The sequence below is a fragment of the Schistosoma mansoni genome, chromosome 2 (genome assembly GCF_000237925.1).
Source record: "Schistosoma mansoni strain Puerto Rico chromosome 2, complete genome".
NCBI classification, from domain to species: Eukaryota; Metazoa; Platyhelminthes; class Trematoda; order Strigeidida; family Schistosomatidae; genus Schistosoma; species Schistosoma mansoni.
The window spans coordinates 3456522-3475866 of NC_031496.1; the positions used below are offsets into that span (position 1 = coordinate 3456522).

Consider the following 19345-nt stretch of genomic DNA (forward strand, 5'->3'; position numbering starts at 1 on the left):
GTGGATAACGTGATGGCGTTTGAAACGAACGGTTTTGGGTTCGAATCCCAGAGTGAACATCAACTGCGAGATGTAGCGTCATCCAGCTGACGAGTCTCAAATAGGACGAAACGCGCATCAAACTGGAAACCACTATCCATCAATGCTTATAAAACTTGTGACTTAAGGCAATATCGAGGCAGTCCGCATAAGATGCATATATGCCAATAAGTGACTGATCAATTGCAATCCTAAATAACAATTTGAAGATACAAGTAAACAACACCAAATGCTTAGTAGTAATTCAAAGTAATGTAGATTTGATGGCGTTTAAATCTACATTACTTTGATAATTTAAACCCATAAGCATTTGGTGTTGTTTACTTGTATCTTCAAATTGTTATTTAGGATTGCAATTGATCAGTCACTTATTGGCATATATGCATCTTATGCGGACTGCCTCGATATTGCCTTAAGTCACAAGTTTTATAAGCATTGATGGATAGTGGTTTCCAGTTTGATGCGCGTTTCGTCCTATTTGAGACTCGTCAGCTGGATGTACCTACATCTCGCAGTTGATGTTCACTCTGGGATTCGAACCCAAAACCGTTCGTTTCAAACGCCATCACGTTATCCACTTAACTACTGAGTCCTATATATGGTTGAAAAAAAGTGGATGGGACTTTTTTAATTTATCGATTGTCATTCCAATCTACACACACATTTTTCTTCCAAATGGAAAGGTTAGAGTATACATACATTGTGCTATCCATTTAATTGAAAACAATTTTTTTGTTAGATAACAAGTAATTAAACATAGGAAGAGAAAAAGGATAGACATGCATTAGGTTGGGAAAACTTACTTTTCCAATTCCAGCACACATAGCACACATTATATTTCTGTCTTTTATTATTAATAACTTTGGTGCCTTTGTGTGTGTGTGTGAGAGTGTATGTGTGTACATGCAAGAAGTGTGTACATATTTATACTATTCTAATATTAGCACATTCCTTTGCTATGTAGTGTGTATGATACTTGTAACTAAGGTTATATCTTTAAAAAATTGCCATATATGGTCATTTCTAAAGTGAAAGTAAGCAAGGTTTCGAATATCACTACTTTTTCCCTGTATCTGTACTTGGACCTGGGCTTAAACAGTAGTATGTCAATATTATACTAATAAAGATCTATGAAAGTAAAATAGTTTTCTAATTATATGACTATCATAGAAATAACCTTGGAATGATTGAAGTATGACCGCACTTCATTTATGGTTAACCCAATCATGTAATTGTTCATGAAAAATAGGTAAACTATGGAATATTATGGATTTCTTTTATTTGTTGTTATTGTTGTTGCTAAGTGAAATATGGAATGCCAAAATTAGACATTAATTTTACTAAGGAAATAAACTTTATTATATTCATGGGGGAAATCATGAAGCTAGACCACTATAGAAAACCTAGAAGCACTGGACGACTGTTTCGTGGGACTCCTCAGTAGTGCGCATCCATGATCCTGCCTCACGAGATTCGAACACAGGATCTATCAGTCTCGCGCGCGACCGCTTAACCAGTAGATCACTGAGATAGCCGGCATCCAATGGTGTTAATGTCTTACTTCAACTAATCCACGAAATTGAGCCACTGTTCACCATTGCCTTCAGTGAGTTACTACCTCACAACAGACGTGGTTGAACTCCACTGGTCACTGCTTCTCTCGCGAAGCGGGATCGTGAATACGGACTGTTGAGAAGTCTCACAATAGGACGAAACGGTCTCCCAGTGCTTCCAGGTTTTCCATGGTGGTCTAGTTTCAATTGACTCATGATTTCAACTATATAAAATTACTAAAATCTCCACAAACCCTCTTCTTATTATATTCAGTTATAATATTTATTATAAGCTTGTTTATTCATTTTCATAACTCCACCTGTAGCTCTTCTAGTATTACTGCCGGTCCCAAGCCCGGTTAAAAGAGAAGGGTTGGGCATGGGGTTAGTATCCCTATCTCTTAGGAAACTAACTCGCTAAAAAGAAACGTTAACCAGAAAAAATAAGCCCAGAAACGGTTAAAATGGCTTAAAGTTGTTTAGATCATTTAGGTTAAACCGGGAAAAAAGTTCTTCAATGAAAGTAGAGTAATACATCATTCCAATGAAATATCTATCAAAGCAAACTGGTATGTAATTTTCTCTAATACCTACTCGATAACATAGGGTAAAGTGCTTTAATAATAAACTGACATACATTTTTTTCCAAGTATCAGCTTTATACAAGAGATATCATAATACGCATCAATGTTGCTGTAAAGTAATGAGCTGCAGCTAAGAAGGACTTCTGTACATCATTAACTTATTGGATTATTATCATCAAAAGGTATGGGAAGAGTAAACTGGGAAGCTATTAAACTCAGTTTTGGAAGGATCTCGTTTGTATATTATTATTATCATTATCATACAGGTTTGTGTGAAATCATGAGTCATTTGAAGCTAGACCACCATGGAAGTACTGGATGGTCATTTCATCCTATTGTGGGACTCCTCAGTAGTGAGCATCCATGATCTCGCCTCAAGAGATTCGAACCCAGGACCTATCAGTCTCGTGCGTGAGCGCTTAACCTCTAGAACCACTGAGCCCGCATCCTGATTTCTTTAGTGATTTCCGGAATGGACGAAGTGACTTAACGGCTAGAGTAAGGATGAAACTTGGTTGAACATACATACAACGGTGATTAAGTAATGGTATTGTGTTTCATTAAAACCTGACAACCATACAGTAAACAGTTAATTTATAAACTATCAATCAACTGTCTCAATCTTGACTGTTCCTTCTGTAAATATCAGTCCATAGTCTCCGATTATTATTGTTCATGCATTTTCATACCAATTGCGTTTCGCTTCGGTTCTTTCCTTATCGCTCTTCTGCCAAAATACCTTCTCTGCCTGACCATCATCATATACTACTTATGTGGATATAAGTAACCCACACCACAGTATCAGTTAGGAAAAAAAACAGTCTTTCATCGCTTATTCATAGAGAACTCGATCAATTCAATAAAACTATGATTCATTATATATTTTGATGAATAAGGATAAAAAATCGAAAACCAGTAACTTACAGTTTGTGTTGTAGAACCTCCAGCTTCATCTAAACGTTCTGATAATGCATCCACTTGAAAACCTAAATCAGCAGCATGTCGTTCAGCCTTTAAAATTATAAAAGGTTAAATACAGTTTTTTTTTAAAAAATCATGAAAGTATAGAAAATTTGGAGAAAATCTACTCTTCTAGTGAAAGATATAAATATCTTAATCAATATTGAAACTCATTAGAAGTATGTACAGTCATATTGTGCAGATGTAAAGGCGAGGATTGGCAAAGCAAGGGCAGCATTTCTACAATTGAAGAATATATGGAACTAAAAACAACTGTCAACTAATTTCAAAGTCAGAATCTTCAATACAAACGTCAAGACTGTGCTAGTGTACGAAGATGAAACGTGAACAACTACTACATTCATCGTCAGGAAGGTAAAAGTATTTATAAACAGTAGTTTACGCAAGATACTCAACATCCACTGGCTGGATACTATCAGCAACAGCCTTCTGTGGGATAGAACAAACCAGTTTCCAGCTGAAGAGGAAATTAGGAAAAGACGTTGGAAGTTGATAGAACATAAAGTAAGGAAATCACCAAACTGCACTACAAGGCAATCCCTAACTTGGAATCCGGAAGGAAAGCGGAAAAGAGGAAGGTCAAAGAACACATTGCGCCGAGAAATAGAAGCATATATGAAAAGGATGAATGTTAACTGGAAAGAACTGGAAAGGAAGGCTTAGGACAGAGTTGGATGGAGAATTCTGGTGAGCGGCCTATGCTCCTCGACGAGGGGTAACAGGCGTACGTAACGTACGTAAACAGTCATATTGTATTTTATGAATAGTTAATACACTTTTCACAATGAGTACTTCATTTTACAAATGAACTCATCAATGAACTTTATAATGGGTTATTACTCTTATATGCAGCATACATTCATTCATTAGTCAATTTCCTTATATATTTCACTAGGACAAATAACTGCAATATTGACATGTAATAACTATTATCAGTAATAGGGTGGTGGAGATTTCCAAGTTTTGATTAAGATCAAGAACTGACCAATGTTAGACCATCATTGAATACTTGTAAGCACTAGACGGTCGTTTCGTCCTAGCATGGGACTTCTCAGAAGTGTGCGCCCACTATTCCTCATGCGGGATTCAAACACAGGACCTTCGGTTTCGCAAGTGAACGTGAGTTTTAGTTGATAAATGAGTGTAATCATGTGCGACAAAAGAATTAAAAATACAGTTTAGAAAATTGCAAAGAAGATATTTCCCATAAAAGCTTTCATCCATAGCTATTTAGAACTTATATTATTGTTATTTGAGGAACAATAACTGCCCAAGATTGATTGGTCGGTATTAGTCTCGAAGTGGACAAAATCTTCATGATAAAATTCTTGTTATCTGAAAAGTTATCAATGATAATGATGATGTGTAGTTTGATAATAAAGTTATGGCAAAACTCTAATTTATGGCTGAACCAATCAGATTTAGGATACCAAGTCTTAGATTTTGGCGCGAAATTCATTCATCCATTTGGTTAAATGCAGTTTTAGCATTTCACCTGATATCAGTTGGTGATGAAAACCATAACTCTAATCCCTAATCATGACCATCAACTATAAATCACAATCCTTATTCTTCACACTGCTTCATAACTGTCATTTAGACTCAATAAGTAGGTTAACATTCTTAAGGTCACTTTGGCGTCGCTCAACGGTCTTCCATAAATTATAGTCTCACTTAAAATGTGTGTTTCAATAACTTGAATTTTAAGCCGAAAAAGAAGTACCATTTTACTGTATTGTCTATTAAGAGCCAAGTCCAGATATACACAGTTCTAGAAATTTTGAACTGCATATAGATCATATTCATTTTCATACCGTGGTTACTAAAGGTGTGGTATGTGCTACTGATATCTTCAGATATAAGTAGTATGCACCATCAATCGAAAGTGAAATACCCCACGGTTAAAGGTTAAGAAGACCAAAGAAAAAAGAACGAGAACAGAGAATACTTGGTATGGAAACAAAGGAACAATGAAGTCTGAGACAGTTGGTGGATATTTTGCAAATGAAGTGTCTACTGTATAGTTCTCAGATTTGACTAAGCCATTCTGTAATTTTGTGTTCAAATACACTTAGTGGTCCTCACTTATATTCTTGTTCACTACAAACGGATCGTTAATTCACTAGTATAAAACGTATGTTCATAGAAGACTATCGTTCTGTTTTATTCATTATCCAATTGAAAGCCATTAATATTATCATGATAAACAATGATTCATTAGTGAATACATCATTTGCAAAATATCTATCAATTGTCTCAAACTTGATTATTCCTTCATTTTCATATCAAACAATCTGTGTTCTCATTTTCTTCTATCTAATTAACCTTCTACCACCAGACATTTCACGTTCCATTGAGGATATATACTACTTATATCTGTAGATATCAGTAGCATATACCACAAACCTACTAGAAAACTGAATAAATCTTTACCAGTGTTCAATAAGAGTGATTAGCAGTGAAACCTAATCCAGATAATTTATCATATATTAAAGTTTTGCGTTGATTATATTAATTAGTCTGAGCATTTTTGAAGATAAATGGTAGGATCCTGTTAGTGAGAAGTGATCTGGAAACTTTACAAAATACTACATTCATTAAGCGTTTTACAACCTCATTTATAGTTCAGTATTAGTCGTTTTAAGATTAATACATACCCTAACAAATTATGAAGTGATTTCTTAAACCCCTTTGTCTGAGCCATGAGGATCAGATCACTTTCAAAGTGGACAGATTTTTAAACTTTCATAACTCATTACAATGTGTTGACTAGTGATTAGCTCTGTGAAGGAATTCTCGGAATTCTAGTGAGAAGCCTTGACTAGTGGAGTCCAAATCATGCCAGGTAGAGACAGATATATACCTTAGACATTGACACTATTGCATGCCTGCTCATTGGTTTACAGGTTGATCGTTCGCGCTCGAGACCGATAGGTCCTGTGTTCGAATCCCGTGGGTGGGATCATGGACGAGGACTGCTGTGGAATCTCACACTAGGACGAAATGGCTGTCCAGTGCTACTAGATCCTCCACAGTGGTCGACCTTAAATCGACTTATGAATTAAACTATTAACAATTCATCTTAAACATCTTGAATTAATCCTTTATTCATTATGATCATTATGTGGTCATCGACAACCATTTATTTATTACGAACTAATCTACTGGATGATGTCATAAATTCTAACTGTTTCTTAGATGATATCATTAAACGTTTTAACAACAGTACTGTAGGATTTCGCATTAGTATAGATTTATGAAGACTGTTCACATAAGATCTGTTGTCATCAAGTTTTTTGATAGTTTTGTTTTATGTATCAGAACTGTCAGCTATCTAACATGTTGAACCCATTGATAGTTTGTTATCAAGATCCTAGTTTAGACAATTTATTAATTGTTCATTGATGCTCATAGAATTTGGAAATAGAAGCAGATATGAAGAAGATGAATAACAACTGGAAAAAACTGGAAAGAATTGTCCAGGACAGGGTTGAATGGACAGTGCTGGTGTGCGGTCTATGCTCCTCCACGAGAGGTAACAGGCGTAAGTAAGTAAGTAAACCCATAGAATTTATAATAATAATAATAGTTACCTACAGGTTTGACGAAAGTTAATTACAATTAAGTGACTTATAATGAATTATATCAAACAACAATAACAATTTGTACAAACTTACTCGAACTCTTGCATCACGTTCTAAATCCAAAAGATCTTCTAATTCCCGTACTCGACTCTATAACAATGAAGATAATACAATAATTAGAAAAATGCTCCATTTAAAATAATAAATAATCATACAATTTAATAGTTGAACTCAGTACTCAATTGAAGCTTGACCACCATGGAAAACCTAGAAGCGCCCATGATCCTGCTCCCGGGATTCGAACCTAAGAACTTCAGTCTCGAGAGAGAATGTATGTCATTCAGAAGGACGATGAAAGGTCCAAGACCAAACCCTCCAGCTCAGAGAACAAAACTTCATCAGAATGTATAACCCTATAGCATTCTGAACCAGTAGTTTAGCTTTAACTGACTCATTAATTCAATTATTAAATTACTATAATCTCTACAACCCCCCCCTTTCATGATAATAATCATACAATTTTTCAATTATTGTTCATATTGAAGAATTCATAATATAAAAAAGAGTTAGATGAAATAATAAAAGAAATAATCAGTGTAATGCCCTGGTACGGCCGAGAGTGAGGAGGGCTCTCCCTCTCTCGAACTGCTCTCACACGGCCACGCGTAGACAGCCTGTTCTAGGGAAGTCCTAATCATTGCCTTCTCGTGGCATTACTGTTGTTTACGAAATTAAGAGGACGAAAAGCGAATGTCCGGTGCTTTAACCGGGTCGGTGGACACGGAAAGTCCACCTAGGGGAGTTGGAAAACCCTGATTTCAAACTAATGGTGCACATGGGCTGGCTGCAGTATCCTAAGGGAACAAATGGCGTATAAACCAATCATTAGTGACCGGCCACCATGGGACTGCATCTCCTTAAGATGCTCCACTGCCTTGTGGAATGGATCTTTAGGTCAAAGGCTCCGAGTGTGGCCCCTTAAAGAAAACCACCTACTTCGGTCTGGGCACCCGGGCGGTATCATAGCCCTCACACAATTACGTTGTGCATATATATCTGGTGCCCCTTTGTACCAATATTTATGTATTCAAATAAATAAAAATCAATATAAATTACCTCAAGTCTTGTTGTACTTGGTGATACTCCTCGATAAATAGTTCTTGATATTTTCACATGAGATTCTGTATCATGATTCATCATTTTTTCTCTTTTTTTTTAAATTTTTCTTTTTAATCTAAAATAATAAATTGAAGGAATCATATTTAGAAAAGAATAAAGAAAGACGTAATTATATTAAATGAATGGATTAACTCTTTATATAGTTGAAATCAAGCCCGATTGGCTCAGTCGGTAAAGTATTAAACTCTTAATCTCAGGGTCGTGGGTTCGAGCCCCACGTCGGGCGTCGTTCGGTGAGGCAATGCACCGTATCTGCTAGATAGTTGAATACCATGAGTCAATTGAAGCTAGATCATCATAGAAAATCTGGAAACAATAGACGGCTGTTTCGTCCTATTGTGTACGACTCCTCAACAGTGCGCATCTACAATCTTGTCTTACGAGATTCGAACCCAGAACCTATTAGTCTCTTTATATATATATATAATGAATTAAAAGATTAACTTGGCAACTAAAAACACTAAATGACAATAGTAATAATGATAATAATGGTAAGAATTATACAAAATATTCTAAATTTAAACTAAGTTTATCAGTAACGATTGCGGCCTGTTTGAATATCTGGGCTACCTGTTCCTGTCATTTAGATATTTCAACAAATTATCTCTTTATGCTTGTTTTAAAACATCATTATGCTTATTAGTCACACGGCCTATTCAGGTGCATTCCTGAAAAAAAAGTATAACCTTTAGCTGTAAAGGTTAAAAAAAAGGCCTAATCAGAGATATCGTGGTTTCAGGCAGGCAATATACAATGAAAATAATGCACATTATTCAGATGTCGATTGACTGGACAGCTAACTTCTAACTGGCGATCATTCAAAATATTCGTCATCAGGATCGACGAAGAAGTAAGAAATGGAAACTTTTGTGCTCAATCAATAAGGATGATACTACTTAATAAGATTGATTATAATAAAGATTTAATATAAAATAGGTAAATGATTAACTTACATTAGTGAAAGACTTTTTTGTGTATGCTCCTTTCTGTTATAATATTAAGAAAAAGTGAATATATATATATGGAGGTGGAAGAATGGGAATTAGTGCAGTAGTAAGTCAACTTACACATACATGTAGTAGGGTAGACATATATCTATATACTAGGTGTAATAGTGTGGATATATAATCATCTTGCACACATGTACACACATGCACATACACACCCACACCCATAACCAACCTTAACATGTAAGTGTACTTTAATTTATCTTATGATGAAATTGAATTGGAACTCCATTGTTTTGGAAGCAATATAGATATCACTTCACTTAGTGTTGTATACATGTATCTTCCCATTGTTGCTAAGCCTTGCAATGGATCAATCTCTTGTTGCCATGTGTGTATCCTATGTATCCTATGATATTACCTGAAATGTATAAATTCCCCCTATGCGCTATTGTTTAAACCAATCAAAATTATGTGTGCAACACAAAATGAAAAAAAAAATCCCGGAATCGATTATTGGAAATATTTGAGGATGAATCGATCTACCTAAATCCACCCACTGATCTATATGTATTGTGTGCCTTAATATAACAAAAATAAAGGAACATCATTTGCACTTCTAATAATAATAATAATAATAATTGAAGAGGTAAAATTAGGTGACAGAAAATTAACCGGTAAAATTACAATGGAATGTTTTATCCTAATTTGGCTTTATTATACAAGTATTTAAAAAATGGATGTGGTGTGTGCTACTGATGTAGATAGATATAAGTAGTATGTATCATCAATCGAAAATAAAATCAGAAGGGGTTTTGTGGAGATTTCAGTATTTTCATAGTTAAAATCATGGTAGGTCCTGGGCTCGAATCTCGCTCACGAGGCGGGATCGTGGATGCGCACTGCCACTGAGGAGTCCCATAATAGGACGAAACGGCCGTCCAGTGCTTCGAGGTTTTCTTCAGTGATCTAGCTTCAATTGACTCATGATTTCAACTATGAAAATACTGAAATCTCCACAAAACCTCTCTTCATTATAATTATATGCTCACTAGTGACTGGCTTCAAGATACATGTCCTGGAGTTCTAGTGAGAAGCAGTGACCAGTGGAGTTCAAACCATGTCTGTCTTGAGATAACAACTCACTGAAGGCAATTGGTGAACGGTTGCTCCAACTTCGTGGATAGGTTGAAGTTAGACATTAACACCATCATATGCCGGCTCAGTGGTCTATCGGTCAAGTGCTCTGGCGCGAGACTGCCAGCTCCTGGGTTGGAATCTCGCGAGTGCGGGCACGTAGACGCGCACTGTTGAGGAATCCCATAATAGAACGAAACGACAGTCCAGTACTCCCAGGTTTTCGATGGTGGTCTAGCTTCAGTTGACTCATGATTTCAACTACGAAAGTAAAATATTGGACAGTAGGATAAAAATATCAAAGAAAGAGAAGGAGAATGGAGAATGATTGGTATGGAAACGAATGAATAATGAAGTATTGAACGATTGACAGATATTTACGGAAGGAACAATCAAGTCTGAGACAATTGATTGACAGTTTGTAAATGAAGTATTTACTGAATGAATTCATTTATTATTGTTTGTTTGAATCTTCCCATTGATGTTTAGGATTGCAATTGATCAGTCTCTTATTGGCATATGTCCATACTGTGCGTATGGACTCGATATTGCCTTATTTCACAAGCATTGTAAGGAAAGATGGATAACGGCTAGCAGTGGAATCCAGGACGTGTGTTTCGTCTTATTTTAATGGCGTTTGAAGAGAAAAGTACTGGATTCGAGTCCCAGAGTGAACACCAGCTCTGATATTAAAGTACACCAAATATGACGGAACGCGCGTCCTGGATTCCACTGCCAGCCACTAGCCATCTTTGCTTATTTACTGTATGGTTCTCAGATTTGACTAAGTCGTTCCGTAATTTTGTGTTCAAACACATTTGGTTGTCCCCACTTGTGTTCTCGTTCACTACATTAACATATCAAAAACTGGTTTGTTTGTGCTTTTGTGAATCTTTTTTCGTTTCTCGTTGCCTTGGTTCTTCACTTGTTGTTATCCTCATTGTATATAAATATAGGCCATGCAACAGTACTCTCCATCAAACCCTGTTATGAGCAATCCTTTGCAGTTGCTATTCATTCTTTTCATGTCTGGTTCCAATTCCAGACGCAATGTGTTCTTCGACCTTCCTCTTTTCCGTTCTTCTTCAGGATTCCAAGTTAGGACTTTCCTCGTCATTCAGTTTGATGATTTCATCAATGTATCTCATACCCATTTACAATACCTTTCCCGAATTTCCTCCTCAGATGGAAGCTGATTCGTCCTCTCCCACAGTAGGTTGTTGCTGATGGTATCCGGTCAACGGAGATTCAGTATCTCGGAAAAACAATTGTTTATAAATACTTGCACCTTCATGATGATGGTTTTGATAATTCTCCATGTTTCAGCTCTGTACAATAGGATTGTCTTGACGTTCGTATTGAAGATTGTGGCTTTGATGTTGACTTGGAGACAATTGTTTAGAGTTCCATATATTCTTCAATAGTAGGAATGCTGTCCTTGTTTTGCCAATCCTTGCCTTTACGTCTCCATCAGATCCTCCTAGTTCATCGATGATGCTTCCAAGTTACATGAAAGATTCAACATCTTCCAGAGTTTCTCTATCAAGTATCATTCGGTATCTATATACTTTTTGGATATGAATATTATCCTCAACCTTTACACTCTCATTAATCTAAAATTTTAATAATTATAATAATTTAAAAACTACTAATAGTAGTAATCATTAAAAAAAGATGAAAAATTTTGAATTAACTTGATGTTGTTTACTTGTATCTTCACATTGTTATTTTGGACTGCAATCGATCAGTCTCGTGTTGGCATATGTGCATCCTGTGAGGACTGCCTCGATATTGCCTGGAATCACAAGCTTTATAAGTAAAGATGGATAGTAGCTAGCGGTGGAATCCAGTTTGACACGTGTTTCACCCTATTTGGGACTCGTCAGTTGGATGTACCTACATCTCGGAGTTGATATTCAATCTGGAACTCGAACCCAGTACCACTCGCTTCAAACGCCATCACGTTATCCACTTAGCTACTGAGTCCTGATGCCCACATGCTTGTGCAATGGGATGAAGTTTAAATTCACTTACTATTGTTTGTTTGAATCTTCTCATTTATGTTTAGGACTGCAACTGATCAGTCTCTTATTGGCATATGTCCATACTGTGTGTATTGACTAGATACTACATTAAGTCACAAGGTTTATAAGCAATGATGGATAGTGGTTAGCAACAGAATCCATGTTGATGCGCGTTTCGTCCTATTTGAGACTCGTCAGATGGATGTACACCTGCATCTCAGAACTGATGTTCACTCTGTGACTCGAACTCAAAACCGTTCGCTTCAAATACCATTGCGTTATCCACTTAGCTACTGAGCCCAACAAGAAACTGATCAATTGCAGTCTTAAAGAACAACGGAAAGATACAAGTAAACAACACTAAGTGAATTTAAACTTTACCCCATTGCACAAGCAGGTGGCTATCAGGGCTTGATAACACGATGTTGTTTGAAGCGAAAGGTACCGGGTTCGAGTCCCAGAGTGTACACCAACTCTGAGATGCAGATGTACATCCATCTGACGAATCCCAAATAGAACGAAACACGCGTCCAATTAGATTCCACTTCGAGCCACTATCCATCATTACTTATCATGAAAAAAATTTTGATTTTCATACAAATGAACTTTACTTTCTCTTTTTACTTACAATAACAACACACATATATATATATCGAAAAAGGTTAAATGCTACATCTTTTTAATGCCCAATTTATATCAATTAAAACAAATACCAAAAGGATTTAAATTAGAGCAAAAAATACAAAGTTAAAAGAAAAAAAGAAAAAAAGAGAAAAGAAAAAGAGAGAAAAGAGAAAAAAAAGAAGAAAACTATTTACTATATCATATATCAATAGATATATTTAGATTTGACTTTTATCTCCTTATAATACTAGAAATCTAATGATGAATGATTATTAGGAGAGGATAAAGTTTCGAATAGTTTAAGGAAGAAGAAGAAGAAGAAAAAGGGAAAAAAGAGAGAGAGAAAAAAGGGGGAAAAAAGAAAAGAAAGGAAAAGAATACTAATTCATAAAATTCTAGAAATAATACACTACTTTTCATGTTTATAGTTTAGTTCATTAAAACAAATTAGATTAAGATAAAGAAGAAATTATTGTAAATTGAATATTGAACACTTATAGTTAAGATCATGAGTCAATTGAAGCTAGACCACCGTGGAAAACCTGGAAGCACTGGACGGCCGTTTCGTCCTATTGTGGGACTCCTCAGTAGTGCGCATCCACGACCCCACACTCGTGAGATTCGAAACCCAGGACCTACCATTCTCGAGACAGAGCCCTTAATCTCCACAAAAACTCCCTTGTGATATTGAACACTTAGTTTTGATAAGTCTTGATGATTGTAATGTTCCCCCTGTAGCCACTGATATATATATATATATATAGATTGAGTGCGTACGTGTTTGATATATTTGAACGTGCTGCTTCCCGTCAATGAGAGAGAAGTGATTTTATCGATCAGATCAGTGATACATGAAAAGCTATATAAGCAGTCTTGAGTATTTATTAGTCTTGCTTTCTGCCTAGCTCAGCCAGTTAAGTACAGAACACCAATAACACCCTCTATAATATGAATCATGTATTTCAAACATACTGGGTTTATATACTAAACAAACTGACTACATCGTACCAATAAAATAGAAAATACACATTTGTACAAGATCTAGCCAAATGTGACTGTGAATAGGGGGAACAGTAATTAATGGACTAGGGATAACTCAAAGATGGTAAATCGTATAATGGTAGTCTATGGGTCAAAATAAAGCTTATAATAAGAGGGACAAGAATATGAATAGTTTAGTTACTTAACAGTTATACAATAGGAAATACACATATCATATTGGTCCATAAATAGTCCTCATAGTTACCATTCATAATTCTCAACGGGATCCAACAAGTCTATGAAGGTTTTAATAGATACTGGTGAGTATTTTTTTAACGAATTAGTTTTCTAAAAGATTGGGTCGCCAACCCCATGTCCAATTCTCCTCCTTTATCTGGGCTCGGCAGTAGACCGCTGAGGAGCTACAGGCGGAGTTTCTATTAGATATTATAGTAATTTTAATTGTTGAATTCATGAGTCGATGTAAGCTAGACCACCATGAAAAACTTGGAAGCATTAGACGATCGTATTGTTCTAGTATTGAACTCCTCAGAAGTACACGTCCCTTATCCCGCCTCGCAAGATTCGAACCCTGGACCTATCTGTATTTCCTGGATTTCTAGTTAGAAGCCGTGACCAGTGATGTTCGATAAGGTCTGTTTTTAAATAGTAACTCACTGAAGACAATGGTAGATGGTGGAGCAATTTCGTGGATTGGTTGAAGTTAGACATTAACACCTTTGAATGACGGCCATCTCAGTGGTGTAGAAGTTAAGCGTTTGCGCGCGAGACTGATAAGTTCAAATCTCGCGAGGCGGGATCGTCGATGCACACTGCTGAGAAGTCTTAAACTAGGACAAAACCGCCATCCAGTGCTCCCAGGTTTTCCATGGTGGTCTAGCTTCAATTGACTCATGATTTCAACGATAAAATTACTAAAATCTCCATAAAACCCTCTTCTGAAATTAATCAAAATATGCTGACTAGTGACTGGTTTCAAAAGGTATTTCCTGGAGTTCTGGTGAGAAGTATTGACCAGTGGAGTTCAACCGCGTCTGTTGTGAGATAGTGCTCACTAAAGACAATGGTGAACGGTCGCTCAATTTTGTGGACTGGTTGAGGTTAGACATTAACACCGTTGGATGCCGGCCTAGTGGTCCAAGTGTTAACGTCAGCGCGCAAACCCGAAGGTTTGTGGTCTAGTTTAGATTGACTCCTGAATTCAACTCATAAATCTTTATTATATTAAATATCTTTAAACCATAAAGAAACAAACCATATCCATTTGAGAAAATAATGACAAATTTTATTGATACTCAAAGGGTAACTATGTAAATCATAAATGAAAGATATTCGTTTCTTATATGTCTGAAATATTTCTGTAAATAAAACTAAATGAGATCATAATATGTACAACAACAATATTCGACACTATCAGTGTAATTTTGACAGTTGAGATCACAAATCAATTGAAGCTAGACCACCATGGAAAACCTGGAAGAACTAGACAGCCACTTCGTCTTATTGTGGGACTCCTCAACAGTGCGTATCAACGATCCCACCTCACGAGACTCAAACCCAGAACCTATCAATTTCGATCGCGAGCGCCTAACCTCTAGACCACTAAGCCGGTCAGCATACAACGGTGTTAATGTCTGACTTCAAACGATCCACGAAATTTAGCGATACATCCACCATTGTCTTCAGTGAGTTACTATCTCACAACAGACTGGCTGAGAAGTCCCACAATAGGACGAAATGGCCGTCCAGTGCTTCCAAATTTTCCTTGGTGGTCTAGCATCAATTGACTCATAATATTCAACTTTAAAATGACTGTCAGTTTAGTTTATAAATTTAATAGATGAGTAATGCTTTTCAGAAAATTCATCCTGGCATTCTCTATACCAAGCTTAACAGAAAATCTAAGAAATCCATTGAGTTCCTTTACTGTCACAGGATCCTTGTAGCTCTTCAGATAATTAAAATAACCTAAAACATCATCTAAAAGAGTTACTTCTACGATGTACTCTCAACGTGAAATTTCAATTTATTGATAATTTCTACAGATGAACAGATGGAGTTACCAGTTACCAGTTGAATTGCATCACTTTTGGTAATCTAATTTGTTACCATATCGCTATATGAAATATGACTTCACCGTTCATCTAAATGACGAAATTGAGAGGTGATATAAAGTTTCAGATAGAGATGATTGGGCTTTTACTGTTTGTAACCCTGACTCCAAACCAATAGTGAACATCAGCTCCAGTATCCTGAGGGAACAAATGGCGTACGAATCAACCGTTGATCACCGGCTACCATGGGACTGCATCTCCTCACGATGCTCCACTGCTTTGTAGATCAGACCTTTAGGTCAAAGGCTCGGGGTGTGGCCTCCTAAGAAAACCACTTGCTTCAGTCTGGGCACCTGGGCAATATCGTAGCCCTCACACAAATCAAATGAGATATGTGTGGCGCATATATATCTGGTGCCCTGTTGCACCAATATCCAAGTGTTTAAATAAATAAATAAATAAACCTTCATAACTACCAAAATTTCTCAAACTGTGGAACAAATGGTTAATGATCTACTCTGAATCGCACATTCAAGATTTTTGGCTTCAATCAGATAAGTAGCACCTAGTCAAATGAATTTCAGATTAAATGAGAAACAAAAGTGTATCATTTACCCTCAAATCTATGTTCTTCTGTACGCAGAATTGTAAGGAGAATATATTAGACATCAAGTTCACAATTGAAAACCTGTAATGGTTATTACTGTTAATAAGTGTACAACACCGTAGTTACAGCTTGGTATTTGTGTACAGTTATAAAGTATGAACTCTATTTGAGAGACTTCAGTGATTTGTTTTCGGAACAAAAGACACTTCTTACATTCTAATCATTTTAAATCGATGACAAAATTTATTGTTCTTTATCGATGATGTCGGGATTGACGGAAATGAAGTTCCAATTACCAAACCAATCTTTTTTACTTTAATTAATAGGACAAGAAGTAGAGTATGGTTCATAGTACGAAAGTCAACCACTATGGGATTTGAAACAACAACTGCATCTCTGTGTTCATGTGGTATGGCAACTCGAACTGATGTACGTACGTACGTACGTACGAAGTTCTACGTTATGAATGACTGACTGGGTACGAAAGTCAGAGTTGCTAAATATTAGTACAAGTCACGAACACATCATTAGGGTTAAGTATCATTTTAAATAAGAGCAAGCAATTTTCGAGATAAGGTTAACTAATGTTAGCTTTATAATTTTGACGTTCAAAAATATTTAGTCTATTTAGTTGTAGTGTAAGTCGGTCACAACGTTGAACTTCGTACGTACACACGTACATCAGTTCGAGTTGCCATACCACATTAATAGTAAGAGTATAAACAGTAATCGGAAAGATTAGGGTTTGAAGATGTTATTCAAGGAGTATAATACAGTGAAATAAATTTGACAAGACAAAAAGATATAGACATGAAGAATTCAGAAGATTAGAATTTGGTAGAACACAAAGAGTGGATGCACCTGCGCCATTTCAAACGATTGTGAGCCATGTCATTCAAGGTCTCTAACCATCGGTTGTTATTATCTTGCCGATCCCAACCAGGTAGTCCACACCTACCTACTAGCATGGCTCAGTCCACTTGTCAATGACTTCATGGATTTTTGCCACGTTTTGGTCTGGCCACCCCTAGCTTTCTTCCAACCTACTTCTACATCATAAAACATCGCACGTCAGGGCCGTCGGTGGTTGATGTAGAGATATTTGTATCCCTGATCAAGGAATACCATGAAATCATGTGTCACACTAACCTTTCAGCTGTAAAACGTGATATATATATTGAGGAAACTACAGTAAGCTAATCTTCAATAATCAAATACATAAGTTTTGGTTTCTTGTACTGAACTTAGCACTCAGATTAGTTATATATTACATGGGATACCAAACACTTAAGCACTTGAGCAGTAATTCAAATTAGAATACTATGACAAAGATGGCTTGTAATCTTCTTTTACTACTATCTCATGAATTTAATTATTTACAGGCACTAATGTGTGAAGTGAATATGTGAAGTAAATACGTTAGCAGTATTTGGTGCTTTAACAGTATCTAGATGATGAACAGATTACTATAATATATCACACAGATGATGGACGACTTATCAAATTACGTTCCTAAGAAATACCTAAGCAAGCTGAACTTGAAATTCACTTGGTATTATCTACTTGAATCTTCCTATTGATGTTTAGGACTACAATTGATCAGTCTCTTATTGGCATATCTGCATACTATGTGTATTGCCTCGATATAGGCTTAAGCCATAAGCAATATAAGCAAAGATGTACGGTGGCTAGCTGAACTGTAAATAAAATGATTAAAACTGCACTAGAAGAAGGGTTTTTTGTGGAGATTTCTGTAATTTTTATAGTTGAAATCATAAGTCAATTGAAGCTAGACCACCATGGAAAACCTGAAAGCACTGAACAGTCGTTTCGCCCTATTTTGAGACTTCTCAGCAGTTAAGTGCTAACGCACGAGACTGATAGGTCCTGGGTTCCAATCTCGTGAGGCAGGATCGTGAATGCGCACTGTTGAGTAGTCCCACAATAGGACGAAACAGCCGCCTAGTGTTTCCAGGTTTTCCATGGTGGTCTAGTTTCAACTGACTCTTAATTTCAACTATAAAAACACTACCAGCTTGTCAATTAAGGTAATTTAATACACAAAAGACTAAATTCTAAAGCGGAGTGTCGCGAACATATCACTGACTACACGATGATTACATCATTCACTTACATAATGAGACCAAAGATGGATGGAGATTAGACTATTACAAACATTTATACCCGTCAGAAATACAGGTCTGTTTTTCTGTATTATTCCAGATATGAAGAAAAAAACAGTCAACATTCAGTGAATAGTTCAATAGTTGAAAATAAATGAAAGGAACCTATAAATTCTATAGGTATTGTTTACTTGAGTCTGCCCATTTATGATTAAGACTGTAATTGATCAGTCTCTTATTGGCATATGTGTATACTGTGTAAATTGCCTCGATATAGCCTTAATTCACAAGCATTATCAGCAATGATGGATACTGGCTAGCAGTGGAATCCAGGACGAGTGTTTCGTCCTTGTGAATTTAAACTTCATTTCATTGTACAAGCAAGTGGCTATCAGCACTCACTAGCAAAGTGGATAACGCGATGGCGTTTGAAGGGAAAAGGTACTGGGTTCGAGCCCCAGAGTGATAATCAGCTCTGAGATTCAGGTGCATCCAACTGACGAGTCCCAAATAGGACGAAAAGCGCGTCCTGGATTCCATCGCTAGCCACTATCCATCTTTGCTTATTTGCATAATTGTTTCTACTTGTTTCATATAGCCTTTTGACTATTTTCATAAATTTTGTATCATTCATTATAATAATATAGACATGTACTCCTGAAATATAAACATAAATAAAGTAGAAATGAAGAGCCAAGAATAACATCTGATATCTTTGGTAAAGAAGAATGTTTACGGTTTTCAGTAATTAATAAAACATTTATTTGAACACAAATATTGATACAAGGAGACACTGAATACATATGCGCCACACTTCGTCATTGGATTTGTGTGAGAGCTGAAATACTACCAACACGCTTAAACCAAAGCACGTGGTTTTCTTATGGAGCCACTCTCCGAGCATTTA

At 36.3% G+C, this 19345-nt stretch overlaps 1 protein-coding gene and 2 non-coding genes across 4 annotated transcripts in view; 1 reads left to right on the forward strand and 2 right to left on the reverse strand.

Annotated features, from left to right (window-relative positions):
- The window catches only part of Smp_021920.1 (putative paramyosin), a gene marked incomplete at both ends in the record, with an annotated part of 33553 nt that extends 24653 nt beyond the window's left edge, over positions 1-8900 (reverse strand). The window contains 4 exons of one of the 2 annotated variants that reach the window (XM_018795355.1): positions 3101-3187; positions 6835-6891; positions 7858-7975; positions 8874-8900. In XM_018795355.1, coding sequence (XP_018649677.1) covers positions 3101-3187; positions 6835-6891; positions 7858-7941 — 228 coding nt within the window. Of the gene's footprint in view, positions 1-3100; positions 3188-6834; positions 6892-7857; positions 7976-8873 lie in introns of those variants that run through there. The other variant, XM_018795356.1, reaches the window with a different exon arrangement.
- On the forward strand, positions 8075-8146 carry Smp_tRNA_01294_Lys_CTT.1.1. Its single transcript has one exon. It is a non-coding gene (tRNA).
- Positions 8901-11918: 3018 nt separating the features above from the next.
- Smp_tRNA_02368_Pseudo_TTG.1.1 lies at positions 11919-11989 on the reverse strand. Its single transcript has one exon. It is a non-coding gene (tRNA).
- Positions 11990-19345: the final 7356 nt, after the last annotated feature.